The sequence below is a fragment of the Sarcophilus harrisii genome, chromosome 3 (genome assembly GCF_902635505.1).
Source record: "Sarcophilus harrisii chromosome 3, mSarHar1.11, whole genome shotgun sequence".
Taxonomy (NCBI): Eukaryota; Metazoa; Chordata; class Mammalia; order Dasyuromorphia; family Dasyuridae; genus Sarcophilus; species Sarcophilus harrisii.
Genome location: NC_045428.1, coordinates 535,482,394 through 535,500,638, shown reverse-complemented (window position 1 = coordinate 535,500,638; position 18,245 = coordinate 535,482,394). Strand labels below are relative to the sequence as shown.

At 34.9% G+C, this 18,245-nt stretch overlaps 1 protein-coding gene across 1 annotated transcript; it reads right to left on the bottom strand.

Moving 5' to 3' along the window:
• Positions 1 to 3,300: 3,300 nt before the first annotated feature.
• Positions 3,301 to 4,251, bottom strand: LOC100913242 (olfactory receptor 52D1-like). The gene has a single exon (XM_003764796.1). It carries the CDS (start codon positions 4,249 to 4,251, stop codon positions 3,301 to 3,303), a length of 951 nt encoding a protein of 316 aa, XP_003764844.1.
• Positions 4,252 to 18,245: the final 13,994 nt, after the last annotated feature.

The following is an 18,245-nucleotide window of genomic DNA, read 5'->3' as shown; positions in this document are numbered from 1 at the left end:
TTAGATGGAATATGTCATCCAACTACAGAGAGAGAACTATGGAGACTGAATGTAAATCAACACATGCTCTGTTGTCATTTTTTCCTTTTTCTTTTTTTTTCTAATTTTTTTTTCTTTCAACATGATTTATAAGGAAATATGTAAAAAAAATGAATGTATATATATATATATATATATATATATATATATATATATATATATATAAAACAAAAAGTTGTTTCTACATGTAACTGGGAAAATATTTTTTTTTAAAGAACAAAGGTTTTAAAAGGAAGAACTGAGGAGAGAGTACATTCCAAAAAAGGAGAGTGACCTATGCAGAACCATGAACACAGTACTTAAATGTGTTTGGGAGAAAGATAGTCCACTTTGACTGGAATATAACGTGTTAAGGTGAGCAACATGAAACAAGGGAGTTTAGAGTCAAATTATAGCTGACCCACAATGCCTAAAGGAGAAGTTCATATTCTATCCTAAAAGCAATGGGGAACCAGTGAAGGCTTTTTGTTGGTTGGTTGGTTGTTCTTAGCAGGTGACATGGTTATATCAATGCTTTAGAAAAGTTATTTGGGGAGTTATGTAGAGCAATTGTATCACAATCAAATAAAAATGAACCCTATATTGACTTAAAAAAAACACATATTAAAATTGTTTTATTTTGTTTTGTTAAAACTTTTCCCAATTACATTTTAATCTACTTCATAAGGAGTTTTATGAGCAGTGAATTTGATATATCTGATAGAAGACAGATTGGAAAGAATTGAAATAGCAGAAGAAATATGTAGACTGTTAAAGTAATCTACATGAGAGTAATGAAGATCTGAAGATGCAGGATGATAGCTGAGTGAGTACAGAAGGAGATGTATGTGAAAATTGTTTTGAATGTCAAATCAATTAGGATATGGCAACTAATTATATAAGGGAGGTAATGAGAAACAGGAAATGCAGGATAACTGAAACAGAGAAGTCTGGAGGACTGGGTTGAAAGGAGGACCTAATGAGTTCTGTTTTGAACATACTGAGTTTGAGAAGCTGACATCTGTTTAAGACTTATAAACAGAGTCAATGTTTCCATCTCCCTGCCTTAAATAAATCTTGCCTTCTCTAAATTAAACATCTCCAGTTCCTTATTGAATTTATTCTGAGGTTTATAAAAATTAGAGACTAAGGTTAGTCATCAAAGAGATCCTATAGCATTATTATACTCTCCCTCTCTACATATATGCATATATACATATAAACACATGTGTATACATACGTAATGTATATGTGTGCGTGTGTGTGTATATATATATATATACACACACATATATGAATATATATATATGAATGAACTATGGATCTGCACAGAGGCAAACCTACTTCTTCAGGACTGAAAAATGTCTTTGGTATTCTTCCTCCAAATAACCTACAGCAAAAATACTAGAATGCCTTATTTGAGAAACACTGAAATGCACAGCAAAAACCTAAATTGTGTGAGACCTTTCAAGTTTGTTGCCATGGTAATCATGGAAGATCTCAGCATATTTCCATTGAATGCTTCACTGTTATTATGATAACCAAGTTAAAGTCCAGAATGCCTCAGTGAAACAATCTCTTTAGTTTTGTTACCATAGTAACAAGAGCTAAGAACCCCTCCCCAGACAGGGTTATAGTCAGTTTGTATGTTTAAGTCCTTCAAACTCTCTCTTTTATGCTCCTCTCCTATACACCAAAAGACCATGGAATAGCATAATAGAAGACTTCTATTGCAGAAGGAACAATGTACTTGGATTTAGAGTATCTACATTTGAATTACAGCTCTACTACATACTAGTTGTGTTATTGATCAAATCATATCCCTTCTCCTTGGCACAATTTCTTTATAAGTCAAATGAGAGGAATCAAACTAGATTAGGACTTTAAAATCACATACTTCTCATACTAAAATCTAAATAAGGCTTTAAAGGGCTCAAGTAGGATCAATGAATAGGTGCTTCCATAAATAAGATTTCTCTTCTATATAAGAAAGAATTCCCTAATAGCTAGAGCATCTAATAATTTAATGGATTTTCTCAAGAGGAGTGAACTCCCCATCACTAAAAATAATAAAATAATATATATAGCACTTTATCGTTTATAATTATCTTTATATATTATAGAAGTCTTGTGACCCTCCTTTATGAGAAACTATAAAAAAGTGTCTAAATTAGATGAGAAACGAAGCTTAATAACTTTTAAAGTCTCTCCCATTTCATATACAATGTCAGATGTATGATCGGTTAGTTTTGCTGAACTACTTTTCTCTTATTTTTTAATTCTTTGTTCTAAGGTGTTCTAGGTGTGGAAAGTCTATTTCAGAAAATGAAAGTCATATAATAGTAATATAAAAACAAAAGACAACAATTATATTTGAAAAAAAATAGTTTCTTCCAACTCAGAGCATCTGTAATTCCCTACCTAGCAAAAAATAATCACTTCTTATGTAAGAAGTCAAGATACAATTAAATTCTCCAGAGAACTTTTAGTGTTGTATGTACAGACTGCCATCTTGAGGAGTTATAGTGGAACAGAAGGGGGAAGTGGGATTAGATTCTTAAATCTAGACTTTGGGGGCCACTAGTCCATAGGAAGTCAGGAAATAAATTAAATGCCTGAAATGTACAGTAGGAAAAAAAAACTGTCCAAATGCCATATTATTTCTATTACCTTGTGGTTAAGTAAGGTCATTTCTAGATCAAGTTACTCAGGAATTTTCCAGAGTATTCTCAGAAGATGGAGATGCCCCGATGTGGAGGAAGTGTGACATCTTAGGAACCTACCTTAAGGAGATATGGCAAAAAGGCTTCTGTTCCCATGAATAGAATAAAAAGCATTCATCTCTAATGCCTCCTTCTACCTACCCCACCCTCAGGATATAATGCACAGGAGTTTCTGATAATGAAAAAAAAAACTGATAAATAGTGATAAATAGTAAGGATCACTCTCTGACTATGATGCTCACTGGCCCTCCATAGTCTCATTTAGTAATGAGTGCAGGAATTAGCTATTCAATACACTTGTTCTGTGAGACTGGCTCTCACCATTACTTTTTGGGTCAGAGGAGTTGTTTCCAGATCCAGATCCACTGTCATATGACTCCTCAAAAGTCCCACACAACACCTGGTAATTTGCCTCCTGAAGAGGCAAAAAATTATGATTTCCATTTGGGCCGTTTGGAGTACCTTTAGTCTTCATATGTTTTCAGGGGGTTCTTGTTGAAGAACTTTACCCATTTTGTACTGGTCTTTCATCAGAATGTGAGGTCTAGAAAAATAACTACTACCTTCTCCACAGACTCAGTCCCAGGATCCGAATGCGGATCTGCTTGGTATTGATACCATACACTAGTGGGTTAAGAACAGGGGGCACAAGAAGGTAGAGGTTGGCAAGAATGATGTGTGCCTGTGGGGGCACGTGGCGGCCAAAGCGGTGGGTAAAAAAGGAGAAGAAGGCAGGGATATAGAAGACAAGAATGACACAGATGTGGGCTCCACAGGTGCTGAATGCTCGAAGCTGGGCATCTTGGGAAGGCAGGCGCAGCACAGCACGGAGAATGAGAACATAGGAGGTCGCAATGAGCACCACATCCATTCCTGTGACTGACAGTGCCACAGTGAGGCCATAGATAGTGTTGGGCTTAATGCTGGTGCAGGCTAACTTGGCAATGCCCATGTGTTCACAGTAAGTATGGGCAAGGATGTGGCGCCCACAAAAAGGGAGGCGCTTAATGAGAATAATAAAAGGGAAGACAAAGAGAAGACCCCGGGCTACACATGCTGCCCCAATCTTCCCAATGACAGTGGCATTGAGAATGGATGTGTAGTGCAGTGGGCGACAGATAGCTACATAGCGGTCAAAAGCCATGGCCAACAGGATAGCTGACTCGGTGGCAAAGACAGCATGGACAAAGAACATCTGGGTCAAGCAGCCATGAAAGGAGATGCTGTGGGCATCAAGCCAGAAGATGGCCAGCATCTTGGGCAGGGTGGTAGAACAGAGAACCAGGTCTGTGATGGAGAGCAGGCAGAGGAAGAGGTACATGGGCTCATGTAGAGTCTTGTCTGTCATAATGATAAAAAGGATGGTGCCATTACCTGCAAGGGCAAGGATATACATGGAGAAAAATGGGATGGAGATCCAGATGTGGAGGTCCTGCATGCCTGGGATGCCCAACAGGATGAAGGTAGATGGATGAAAGGCGGTGTCATTGGGGATGGATGCAGTGAGCATTGTTCAGTGGTATACAGGAGACTTTTCTTCCTCCTCCTGATCCAGACAAAACAAATGAAAATGATTGGCAAAGAAATAAAGTGGAGGGAAGGAAACTCTCACAACAGATTAAAAAAAATCACCCCCCTGTATTTTTTTAAAATTATATTTTATTATTTTTTCAATTAACATACATATATCTTCTCTCTTTCCCACCTCACCTACTCAACTGAGAAAAGGAAAAAAAAAATGAAGAAAAGCAAAAGGACCAGCCATGGCCCTCATCTCCATCCTAACTACAATAATGTCTCTATCAGCAGCTAATAAAAAACATCTACACTCAAAAAAAACAAACAAAAAAAACTGACTTCCTCCAGAAAACCTATTTAATTAATAAGACAAATCTATATCTTCTCATCCTAGATTGCTCCACTTTGTGATAAATACTCCTGTCTTACTCTTCTAGCATGTATCTGACAATAATACTTAACTCTGTGGTTTCTTTATTCATACAAATGTAAGGGCAGATAGCAACTAATCTTGTGAAACTGTCCCCAAGGAGATCTTATTTTAACTTCCCATACAGATAAATATTCATTTAAAAAAAATAATTGGAAATGAGCATTGCAGGATGGTATATATGAGACTTTTCTTCCTCCTCCTGATCCAGACAAAACAAAAGATAATTTTCAAAGAGAAATAAATTTACTTCACAAGAAATGAGTCAAATAAAGAGGGGTAGAAAATAGAGGTGAATGGCCAGAGAGTAACAATAGGGAGCTGGAGGAGTTTGATATTTCTCTTCAGAGAGAATAGGGGAGCCCTGATTTGTGGTGCTTCCAGGAGAAAGAAAAAGAAAAAGAAACACTCTTTCCTCTGAGTTAATGTTCCTATTATGTGATTCCAGTAGTATGTAGGAAGATGGACTAAGTCAATTACAGTATCACTATATTTCTAGGATTCTGACTCTGAAGTTCTATGATTCTTTTTACCTGTGCATTAATTACCCAGATACATTGCCATCTTAAGTGGCAAACCTTGTGGCCTGAGGTCTGTAAATCCGTCATTATGTTTTAGTTCTGTAAAGTAAGGCAGATGGCCTTGGAAATAGCTAGGTGGTATAGTGGTTACAGTGCTAGGCTTGGAGTCAGGAAGACCAGAGTTCAAATATGACCTCAAGACACTTATTAGTTGTATAATCTCAAGCAAGTTATTTAGTCTCTGTTTCCCACAGTTTTCTCAACTATAATCATAGCACCTGCCTCTCAGGGTTGTAAAGGTGAAATGAGATAGTATTTGTAAAGTGCTTAGGCCAGGGCCTGGCACATATTAGGTCCTTAATAAATGCTTATTTTCTTCTTTCCTTCCCTATACAAAACACCCAGAAATGACTGAAAGTGTATAAAAATTAAGCCAGATGCTTAGTGAGTAACAAGAAAAAGATTCTCTGGTAACCACCATATTCCTGAACTAAATGGTAGAGCTGATAAAACCCTGAGCCTAGCTTTAGAAGATCTGAATTCATACCTAGCCTCATCGTTTATTAGCTTTATGACACTCCAGATGAATTACAGAACCTCTGTCTGCCACATGTTCCTCAATTGTATAATTACTCCAAAGGAGAATGTGAGACTCAAGTGAGATAATATTGGTAAAATATTTGGTAAAGTGCCTGACACATAATAGGTAGTTAATAAGTTATTATTCCTTCCCTCCCTCCTTCCTTCCTTCCTTCTGCATTACCAGGAGTCTTCAATTTTCCCACCAGTCACTTTCAAATTTAAATTTTTGATCCTATGATTCTTTTCATTAAAGCATTGAACCTTTCTTTAATGGCAGAGATGAGTCAAGGACAAAGTCAAATTAATGCATTAGCAGAGATTATTTACCTATTTCTGTGATACTAGAAAGTATCATTAGCATCAGAAAGAGGCAATTGATAGGATAATGGATATGGAAAGAACCTTATAGATTGTCTCGTTCAGTCCCTTCATTTTAGGAAACAAAAGATCAGAGGGATATAGATTTTCCCCAAGATCACTCAATTAATGAATTGAGAAACAGGATTTGAAGCAAGGCATTTTGAGTCTGGATGTTCATTTATCTACATCACATGACTCACAATATAAGCAGCATCTTTCTAATGATCAGAGCTGAAATGGACTGACTGCTTTGGCAAATAGCGAGTTCCTTGTCATTTAAGATGTTCAAACAATATTTAGAAACTTATCTATTAGGAATGCTATGCAGAGGATTTCTGTACTGGGTATTGGATGGAAGGGATAGAAAAGAGCCAGAAATTGTACTAGATATCCCTGAAATGTTATTATAGTTTCAAGACTGATTCTATGATTTTTCTCCTTAATTAAGATTCACTTCTCAAGTCTATAGCAAAGAAAAGATCCTGTGAGAAGCTTAGATAGTAAGAGAAAGAAGGAAGCCGAAAGAAAGATATGCAGTATGAAGCATGACTGTGAGTGAGTGGGTAGTCAGACAGGCCAAAGAGCATTGGGAGAGAGAAAGGTAAGGATAACTTCTGGCAGAATTTGTAAGGTTAAATTCAAGATATTGGTCTTGGGCCTATGTGTTCCTCTTATAGGAGCCCACATCATCTAGAGAGGACAAGCTAATATGACTAGCTTTACCACCTCACTCCAATCTAAGACCTTAGCTAGCAAGACAGGAGTAGAAAGGGTAAAATACTTCTGCCATGTTATGGTATGATCTTTTTCCCCTTCTCTCACATGGTTTGAGCAGTGATTTAACTGCCTGTACTTGATACCTTCACTTCCATATCTCTCACTCATTTTTTTCAGACCCCTATCATCTTTATTTCTGTCTTCTGACAAAATTAATTCATCCCCATAGTTTCAACTATAATTTTAAGCAGATGATTTCTATATTTTTAACTGTAACTATGAACTTTTTCTTAAAGTTCAAAACTGTCTTCAACTGCTTCCATCTATCATTATATCAGTTCTAACTTACTCTTTCCAAAACAAATACTAAAACTTTGCTTCCTCAACATATTTCTCTTTCTGACATCATCTTTTTTTTTTTTTTTTACACCAGACATACTACCCTTCAATCTAGTTCCTTTGTTTGAAACACTAGTGTCATCTTTGATTCCCTCATCCTCTCATATTCAATGAGTCTTTTGAATTGACAAGTCTGGCTGATTCTACCTTCTACAAAATTTCATGTAGATAAATCTCTTATCTATTTTCATTCCCATTCCCATTCCTAATATACAAATACAAACATGAATAGAGTACTGTAATAATTTCCTAACAGTTTTTCACTACTTCCCCTCTCTTCTACCACATCCCCTTTATCCATCTTTCTCTGACAGATTAATTTCTGTTAAACTTTCTTAACAACTCTTTGACATTGTGATGCTAGCTTATTTTTTCATCCTTAGGTTACAATACTACCCTTTCTGTGCTCTACTTCTTAAAGAATAATAGAGTGCTAGTGTTCGAATCTTTACAAACTGTTAAGCCATTGGAGTTGATTTGATCTTAGAAAGAGATATTTTGGGCCAGAACTTGAAACAAAGTACTAAGTACAACTGATGGAAACAATGCTTGTGTTCCTACCTTTAGAGAGCTTATAAGTATCTAAGTACTCAATGGAGTTCACACGTTTGGGAGAATCCAGGGCTAGAGACTAAGGCTGTCTCCAGAAAACCTTCACATTTTAGTTCTGGCCCAAAATATCTCTTTCTAAGATCAAATCAATCACACTGAATCATGCCAAACCAGATAACTATTGTCTCTATCAACTCCAATGTCTTAACACTTTGTAAAGATTCCAACATGCTAGGAAGTCAGGAAGACATTTTCCTGAGGTCAAATCTGGCCGCAAACACTTATCAGCTGTGTGACACTGAACAAGTCTTGCCTCAGTTGCCATTTGTAAAATGAGTTGGAGAAGGAAATGGCAAACCACTCTAGTAACTTTACCAAAAAAACCCAAGTGGGATCATGAGAAGTCATATAAGACTAAAAAATATCCAAGTAAAAACAAAATATAGTACTTTAAGTTTTTCAAAGTACTTTGTATACATACAATAACTTTGTGAGGTTAAATTAATTCCATTTAAATATGACAAACTGAAGTTCAGAGAAAAGAAGTGATTCATCCACTGCTTTGTAAATATTAAGTGTAGGCAGTAGAAGTAAGACCCAAATTTTTTGACTCCAAGTTCAAATTTCTAACATGCAAACTGCTCCTAAATAAAATTCGCTTTCCTTGAACACTTCCTGTATTTTCCAATCTCTATGTTGTTCCTCACCCTGGTCTACCTGAACTGCCTTCTCCCTACCATCTCTCCCTCCTGAAATAAGAACTAATTTTAAAGACTACCTTGTTCACACAGCTATATGTTCTCCTTCTTCCCTCTTACTTCATATAGCATTTTGTGTCTTTTGTATACTTATTATTCCTTTGCATGATAGTTATTGATAAATGTTAACTTTCTTTGATGTTTTTAAACTCTATGAGTAAAGACACTTTTTATTATTTATCTTTGTGTCAGTTCAAGTGTTTCAAATACAGTTAGTATAAGTACCATACATATATAAGTACAAATAAATGTTTATAAATCTTTTTTTTGCATTTATAACATTAACACGAATATAAAATGCCTGCCTTTGTATTAATGTATCTCCTAATCTTCCCAAATGTCAAGGACTCTATGAAAAGGGAATTTCCCTCCTGCCTTGTTTCATTCATTGCAGTTCAGTTGTGAAGTTATTCCAGGTAGCTTTATATGGGGAGATGGGCAAAGTACAACTCATCATCTTTTGTATCATGATACATCATATTATAAAACAGTGTATCCAACCCGCTCTTTGACAAACATCCTTTCAGAGGCTGGAGACTAGGAGTGTCTCCGGATGGACATGCTTTGTCTGAAAGGGGAAATGGAAGTAGATGTTGGTCATGCTACCCTCCATGATCCAGACTTTACCTTTATGAAATAGAGGCTTATCTCAGACACAACAGCTAGGGATATGTAGCTATAACCTTTGTCTGGTTGGGAAATGGGGTCTTGGGAAGGAAATGAGGGCTTGAATCAAGGATTAAAATATAAGCTCAGGTGCTATAAGACATGAAGACAAAATAGCTATAAGGTCTTAGGATACCCTGCAGCTGATACAGTCAAAATGAATGCTGTACTGAAAAACTATATACCCAGTTCTTTCACTTTTGAGCTAAGTGACATCAGACAAGTCACCTCCCTTCTCTGATCTCCTCAATTTCCTCCTTCTGAAAGAGACAATAATCCGTTCCCTACCTTCCTCAAAAGATTGTTTCAAGCAGCACACCAGATCATGGTTGTAAAAGATTTAGAAAGTATAATCTATGATATAAAGAAAGGGAAGGAATATTATCTTGGATCACTTCAGCCCTTTAAAAGAAATACAATTTTGGGAGGATACAATGGTCATTGTAGCTTATTAAAATATCTCTGTATCTTAGTAGATGGGGGTTTTTCATGAGCCACTGTGACCAAAGGAATTCATTATCTGATGACCAGCTTTCTGTTCATGAGCCTATTTATTTAACTAGGCTAGATGTCAAACAGTTGCCCAGTGTGTTCCCAGGTCCATACTTGAGACCTATCTTGCTTAATAGCACTTGTTTAAAATTTTTAAAATCTTGGAGAGCAGGAACCATGCCTTATATAAAAATTGCTTTTCCCCCTAACAACCTGGAATATCTCACTGTACATAATAGGGCCTAGATAAATGTTTGTTGATTGATGTTGATCTTTTAGCATAATCTTCAAGAACCTAGATATACTTGTGTACAATGAAGCATCAGAATAAGAATTTAGAAAAGCATTAATCTAATTATTATTATTATCATTATAAAGACTTCTCTGAAGAGGGTGAAGAGGGCTCCTTGATTCTTATTTTTCATCTATACATTTGATATAGCAAGATCAGGGGCTTCTGGTTGAGTAAGAAAGACTCAGATAAGAAGCAATAAAGGACTTACTATTGTTGAAAGTATAGAATATGTTCCTGTATCAGGACACTCTTTCCTTTTCCCAATGATTTGAGGAATTTAAAAGACTCCTATTTGTCCGGGTAAACAACACTTACGATGATTTCTAGAGGTCTTTGCCTGGAGAAAGAAACCCAAAATCACTGTTAATAGTGATGGCTCTACTAGATATCTCTTCCCAGTCACCACTACTTGGGCCCTTTTCAGAAGAGATCTCTGGCTCCTTTTCTTCCTTGACATATCTCACACCTCACACTTCTGGCCACTCACTCACCCTATCTTGGGGTCAGAGCAAAGATCAGAGCAAATGTACTTCCAGGAGCTAAGATTCAATCAGCTTTATCCTAGATCTCTGGGGATCAAAGTAAATTAGGGAGTAATCTAAATATGGAGATCCGGGACTAGGGGATGGTGGGAATAGTTGTGGTACCAGCTGTTAAAAGAGGAACTGGGAATTGGAGAGCTGTCCCCCTTCATCCAAGTCACATCCTACTCAGCTCTCTGAGATTTTCCTTTGGAGGGCTGGACTGCAGAATGAATCATTATTTTTTTTAAAATGGACAAGAATACTGACCAGAGACCAGGATCAGTAGGTTTACTTTATACTAGGAGACTGAGTGCTTGGTCTTTTTCCTAAATTCCAATCTTGTATTACCAACTACGTATTGGATATTTTGAAATATATGTATCAGAGGCATCCCAAATTTAAAATGAATAAAAAAGAACTCATTACCTTTCCCTTCAAAGTTTTTCAAACTTCCCTATTTCTATAAAAGGCATCATCATTCTTCCAGTCACCCATGTTTGCAACCTCAATGTCATTTTCAATTTTCAGTCTCATTTACTTCTTGTCATTTATATCTACAAAACAGCTTTAAATATATCTTCTCTCTATTTATATGGCCAGCAACTTAATTTAGGTCTTATCACTTCTTAATTGGAATATTGTAATAGCCTACTAATTGATCCTTCTACCTCAAGATTTTCCCTACTCAAATCCATCCTCTATAAACTTGCCAATATGATTTTCCCAAAGTACGTCACATTTCACTACTAAGCAAACTCTAGTGACTCATTGTTACCTGTAAGACCAGATAGGAAATGCTTTGTTTGATATTTAAAATTCTTTGTAACCTGGCTATATTCTATCTTTCCTGCTTCCATCACTTAGTACTTACTACACATAGTAAGTGTAAATGCTTGTTGACTGACTTTCTAGCCTTATTATCCTTCACCCTCCCCTCCATACCTTGCCCTCTCAGGTGCTTGTTCCTGTTCTGCCTTTTGCACTTCTTTTGTTCAGCCAAACTAATCTTTTTGCTGTCCTTTATATATAACTTTCCATCTCCAGTTTTCATGTCTTTGTATTAATTATCACCCATTTCCGGAATGCACTTTCTCCATCATCTCCAATTTTTGTAAACCTTGCTTTCCTTTAAGAGCCAGCTCAACAATACTTTGTTCTTGAAGACTTTTCTAGGACCTCACCCTCACATATAAGGACTAGATAGGACATTAGTCTCCCCAACCTCAAAGTTATTTTGAATGTTTTGAAATTTTTCCACTCATAGCTGCTAACACGATTTTCCTGAAACACTAATTAAATCATCTCACAACCTATTCAATAAATACTAGTAAGTCTCTATTACCTTCAGGATCAAATAAAAATTTTCTATTTAATATTCAGCCAAGCACCCTCCCCCCCACACACCTTTACAATTTTCTTATGCTTTTCTCCACACCATGAGTTTTTTAATCTGTGATACTAGCTTCCTTGTTGTTCCAGAAACAAGACACTGCCTTTCTCAGCTCTGGAGATTTTCTCTGGTTATCAATTATGCCTGGAATGTTCTCCCTCCTTATCTTTTCCTCTTGGCTTTTATGGCTTCCTTTAAGTCTCAACTAAAATCCCATCTTCTAAAAGAAGTCATTCTCAAATTCTCTTAAATCTAGTACTTTTGGTTAATTATTTCCTATGAAATGTGCATAGAGCTTGTTCTTACATAGTTGTTTGTTTTCTCCCCAGTTATATCATGAATATCTTGTGGGGAGGGACTGTCTTTTGTCTCTTTGTATCCTCAGAATGCAGAAGAGTACTTGGCACTCAGCAGGTGTTAATAAATGTTTATTGACAGATAAAGCTAGTTTGGTCTTCAGGAAACAAAAATAGTTGGGTCCCATTTGAAACAAATATAATTAAAAGAGATTCATCCTAGAGTCAATACACTTGTGAGTTCTTGAGGGATCAAAAGAAAATATCAAAAGTGCAAAAAAAAGACAAAATCTCAGATCTAGTATACCCCCCCCAAAAAAAAAGTGACCAAAAAATGTCAGTAGTGACTACTGACCCATATTCCCATTATCACATCTATATAAAATCATTATGAGGATCATCTATACACTAAGTGATGGCATCTTTTATGAGTATGTTAATAAGCTTTCAGAAAGGATCAAACATTTGGACCACATCTTCTGTCCATGGGGTTTTCTTGGCAAAGAATAGTTAACTATTTCCCTTTTAAGTAGATCATCTTTTGTCAGGCAAACAGAAGCAAAAGGACGTGCTGAGGTTCAACAGGTGGGAAGTTTTTGAGGGTAGATTTACTTAGATCTTATTTCAGGCCTAATGTTCTATACATTGAACTACCTTATGTATTTGTATGTTGTACAGTCATTTTTCAAAGTGTATGATGTAGTGACCCATTTAGAGTTTTCTTGGCCAAGATACTGTAGTTGTTTGCATTTCCTTCTCCAGATCATTTTAAGACAAGGAAACTGAGGCAAACAAGATTAAATAATTTGCCCAGCAGCACACAAAAAGTGTTTGAGGTTAAATTTGAACTCAGGTCTTTTTGACTCCAGGCCCAGCACTTTATCCACTACCTATCTAGATTTCTCTGTTGTATAATAAACACATGTAAATATTATGCTTATCAAATGTAAATATAAACACATCTGTATATGTTCACATGTATGTATCTATTCACTTAAATTGTGTCATGTTTATTTTAATTATAACATATATATTTTAATATAAATTCGTGACTTTTTAAAGCTTTCTGTCCATATTCTAATGCAAAATGAGTTACCAGTTACCTTAGAACAATTTTTTGACTCTTGGAAGCAATTCACATCTCTAGCTATGCCATGCCTCTTTTTATCTCATTTCTGTTCCTTACTAGTAAGTCACAGCCTAATGGGAAAGACAACATGTAAATAACTAGATGCAACTATGTATGAGGGTTTTCTTGGCAAAGATACTGGGAAAGACTCACCTTGTATTTTCCCCAAATAGTAGAATAAAAAGTCAGTTTCAATTCATGGTGCCGGTATCTAGTTCTCCTTGATCATTACTCTCACTTTCATATTCAGATTCTATTCACTAATATTTCATATCTAGTTTACCAGAAAGTAATTTTAGGACAGTACTTATATAGCCTTTGGCCCATTTCCCTTCTTAAGAAGTTCAATACTGAAATTACCTTCCGACTTTCCTTTTGTGGAAGAAAGATAGCTCTGATTTTTCATAGGACCAAGAAAATTTTGATGAGATGCTCTATATTATTTCTTTGTCATTGAGATATTAATGTCAAGGCAACTAAGTGTGATGGTTTCTTTCACCAATTTACCTTAGGAGCCTGTTGGTTGTTCACAATCAAAATATGACAAGAACATATGCTTTCACTTTGGATAGACTATAAAAGAGGTACTTTCCTTATGAGTCAGGTGATTCCAGGCTAAAATCCCTTATCACCAAGCAACTAGTACTTCTTATTTTGTATTTCGTTTGAATATATTCATATTGTCCCCACCTATGAATGTCCCCATTCATATGAATGAAACATAAACTCTTTGAGGGGAGGAAATGTTTTCTTTTTGCCTTTGTTTTCCCAATAGTCTGTGCAGTGCCTGGTGCATAATAAAAACATCATAAAAGTTATTGATTGACTGGTCGACTCAAAACCTGAGTACTTTTAATTTTCTCATGAGTCTAAATAAAATATTTTTAGTTTTTCTAAATTTGCTCCTCATTAAAATCCTCTGACTTTGAAATAATACTTTTAGCTTCTGAATATTAGGTGAATCTTCTTTGGAGGATTTTTAGGAAGATACAAAGAGAAGTTAATGAATAAATTGGTCTCAGTACCCATAAATGGAGGCAGTGTTGTCTGACTAATCTTTTCAATGTTAATCTTTCTTTTTCTAAGGGTGAAGATTTGAATCTTTGAAGTAATTTATAATATTCCAAATTCTAAGTCCTAAGTTTTCCCTACATCTACCTATGCAACTTACTTAACTCTGGGGTCAATCTCTTTTTGATGGGATTTGGGAAAAGAAGTATAGTCCAAACAAGTCTGTGCTCAGTTTTTTTTTTTTTTTTTTTTTTTAATGGATTCTGGTCATTCACCCAGGCCATTAAGGAAGTATCCTAGAATAATGATCATTTCTTTTGTATGTGTCCTCTTTAAGGATGAACAATTCTCCTCTCAATCTATGTCAATGGCAGGAGCTTATTTCCATACTTAGCAACAAGCAAAGACTGAAGGAATGAAACTATGTGGCAGTTTCCTGGATGGCAAACCAATAAAGATAATTTATAAAGAGGTGAAACACTCTAACTGCAAAAAGCAGACTCTGATGTATGTGTACCTTCTGCTCAGGAAAAGAACTCATTTGGTATTGGAATAAGAGCATTTAACCAGAAGGAAGTGGAAACAATATAAAGCCAAAAATTGAGTGATTCTATAATATAACATTATCTATTTCTCCCAAGAACATGGGTCACATGTAAGGATCTTTTGGTATTCTTGCCTCTATAATATTCTCCAAGTTTAGTCCAAACTGCACCATGCTGTTACACTAATCTTTCTGAGAAATCATTTTCAAATAATATCTTAAAAAAAAATGTTCACAGTCCCCTACAGCTCAAGGAATTACTTTGTTTGGCATCAAAACACCCCAAGTTCTGGCTCTGCTTTTCCTTTCCAGACTCATTTTCTATATATCTCTAGTATGAATCATTAACTCTATTTAAAATCATCTGGCTCATTTTATAATTCTGAATTGCAATTAGCTTCATTCTCTGTCTGTTTCTCTTTCTCTCCTCTCAGCAAAAGTAAGGGATATGTGTGTTTGTATGTATGTATGTATGTATGTATATGCACACACATCATATATATATCCACATGTAATCTCAGCAGGGATCAAATGTTTATTACATGGTTACTATGTAATGGGCAGTGCTGGGGATATAAAGGCAAAAGATACATATTGATGTAAGCTTTTTAAAATATACATTTTTCTCTGATTATTGCTTCTGCTGAATAACATAAGTTTTGGCATGTTTTCTAATTATCATAATTATTTTTAATAAAAATTATTGTTCCTATCACTTGTTCTTTGACCTACTTAATTTTTCATCTGTTTCCACAGTCCTTTATTTAATGTATTTTAATGCATTATAATTTGAAAAGGATACAATTAATATTTCTTCTTTTCTGCATTTAACAATATAAAGTTTTTATGTGGTAATGTAAGACCAACTTTTTAAAAAGTGATAAGTATTACAAGAAAAAGATGTATTCCTTTCTATTCTCATTCAGTTCTCTCTATTTAGTTATCATATCTAGTTTATCTAAGATTCTATTCATTTCATTGACTGCTTTCTTATTTATCTTTTGGTTAGATTGATTTCATTCTGAGAAGAAAAAGTTGAGGTCCCATTAGTATAATTTCACATTTTCACCTTTTATTCATGTACCTTTTTGTTTAAAACTGTGGATGCTATAACATTTGGTATATATGTTTAATATTGATATAATGGTATTACATATAGTGTCTTTTTAACATAATGTAGTTTCCATGATTAACTCTTTTAATTAAATGTTTTATTTTTAACTTTGTCTTGAGTCATGTTTGTTATCCCTGCTTTTTTTTTTCACAAGAAGAATAAGAAATTCTACTATAACCCTTTATTTTTATTTTATTTGTGTCTCTCACTTTTAAATGTATTTCTTGTAAATTACATATTGTTTGGTTCCCAGTTTTGATCCAAACTGCTGTTTATTTCCATTTTATGAGTAAGTCAATCCTATTCACATTCTTTCATCATTTATTGCAATGCATTAGTATTCCCTCACATTTGTGTGCTTTAACTTGGTTAGCCATTCTCCAGTTGATGGGCACTTCCTTCATATCTAATTATTTTCCACCTTAAAAAGGGCTGCCATAAATATTTTTAAATATCCATATTTCGTTTGTTTTGCTTAGGCCTACTCTCATTATTAGCCTACCTTTCTTATTTACTTCCTTTCCCTTCATTGCATACTTTCATTTATCTATTAAAGGAAAAGCATTTTTATACCCAACATCATATATCTGTGCATGTGTTTATATATATATTTTTAATTTTATCAATTTAGAGAATGAGCTTGAAGAATCAATTGTTCAAACTAAACCCATTTTTCTTATTAGTACAGATGTCTCCTTGAACACTTTGATTAAGAGATCATTTTCCCCACCCTTCCTCTCTTTCCTTCTCTTGCTAATGCATTTTTCTGTCCCATTTTCATTCTTCTTTTGATATCATAGAAACATAATGGAACCATTCTCAGATTCTCTGTTTAATCAGAATGCCTCTCCAAATCACTGATAGTTAAAATTTTAGATCCTTTATTAGTCCCTTATTGTTTGATCATTTTTTTTTTTTAGTTTTTCTTGATTCCTGCTTGCACTTCAAAGTTTTTACTCAGATCAAGTCTTTTTTTTAAAGTCCTCTATTTCCCAGCTTCTTACCCTGTAGTTTGTGACCACAGAGGACGTCTCACAACTAAATGTAGGAGTTGTGAAATTATAATTTATAATTAGCAAATGTTTAATTTATATATGCATTTTATATACTTATATACCCAAAGTCACATAAAAATTCCTCAGGCAAATGGAGTCACAAGTGGAAAAAGTTTAAGAGGCTCTATTCCATTATTCTTTTTATTCCCTATAGGATAATACTATATTAGGTTTTGATGGATAAGTATTCTTGATTGTAAGCTTATATTGTTTGTCCTGAATTATGTCCCAAATTCTCTGCTATTTTATATCAATTGCTACTAAACTGTGTATGATTCTGACTGGCTTCTCAGTATTTGAATTCTTTCTTTCCAGTTGCACTCAATTTTTTTCCCCCTTTGCCCTAAGTTCTCTAAATTGTCTTAATTTTCTGAAAGTTTTCATTTAGGGGTTTCTTTCAAGAATGTGAGTGGTGAATTTTTTTCCCTAACTTTGTCCTCCAATTCTATGATATCTTGTCAGCTTTTTGGGAGGATTTTTTGAAATGGAACATCCCTTTATTTATTTATTGGTCATGGTTTTCTGGTTTTTCTATGATTCTTATATTATGAGGAATATATAAACATATGAGGAAAGAGTCTTTCCTCAATGTTTTCTAGGTTATTGTTTTTCCCATGAAATATTTTTTCTATTATTCCATTTTTTGAAACCTTTTTTTAATATTTCTTCTTGTTTCAACAATCAATTTCTCTATGGACTAGTCTAGTTTTCAGGAAGTTTGATGCTTTGGGTAAGATTCTATGACTCTTGTGCTAAGCTGTCAATTACCTTTCTAATTCTTTTTCCTTAACTCTTATTTCTCCTTATTCAAGTACATCCTCCATGTAGCTGGTTAAGTGATCATCCTAAGGTTCATGTCTGTCCATGTTACTCCCTCCACATCAACCTACTCATTCAATGACTCCATGTTATCAAAAGAATAAGTATCTATATGGCTTTTTAACCTGGTTTCTTATTACCTTTTTCATTCTTATTACATTTATTCTTTTCCACATACTTTATGATCTGTTGATCCTTTTGTTGCTTCTCGTAGAAGACACCACATCTCTTCACTGGCTGAGTTCTCTCCCTGCTTACCTTTGTCTCCTGACTTCCTTGAAGTCTCAGTTAAAATCGTTTCACAAGAAGCTTTCCTTGGTTCCCCTCCTTCA

Excerpts from the sequence above, each read along its gene's own strand:
- LOC100913242 (XM_003764796.1), bottom strand. The coding sequence starts at position 4,251 with ATGCTCACTGCATCCATCCCCAATGACACCGCCTTTCATCCATCTACC.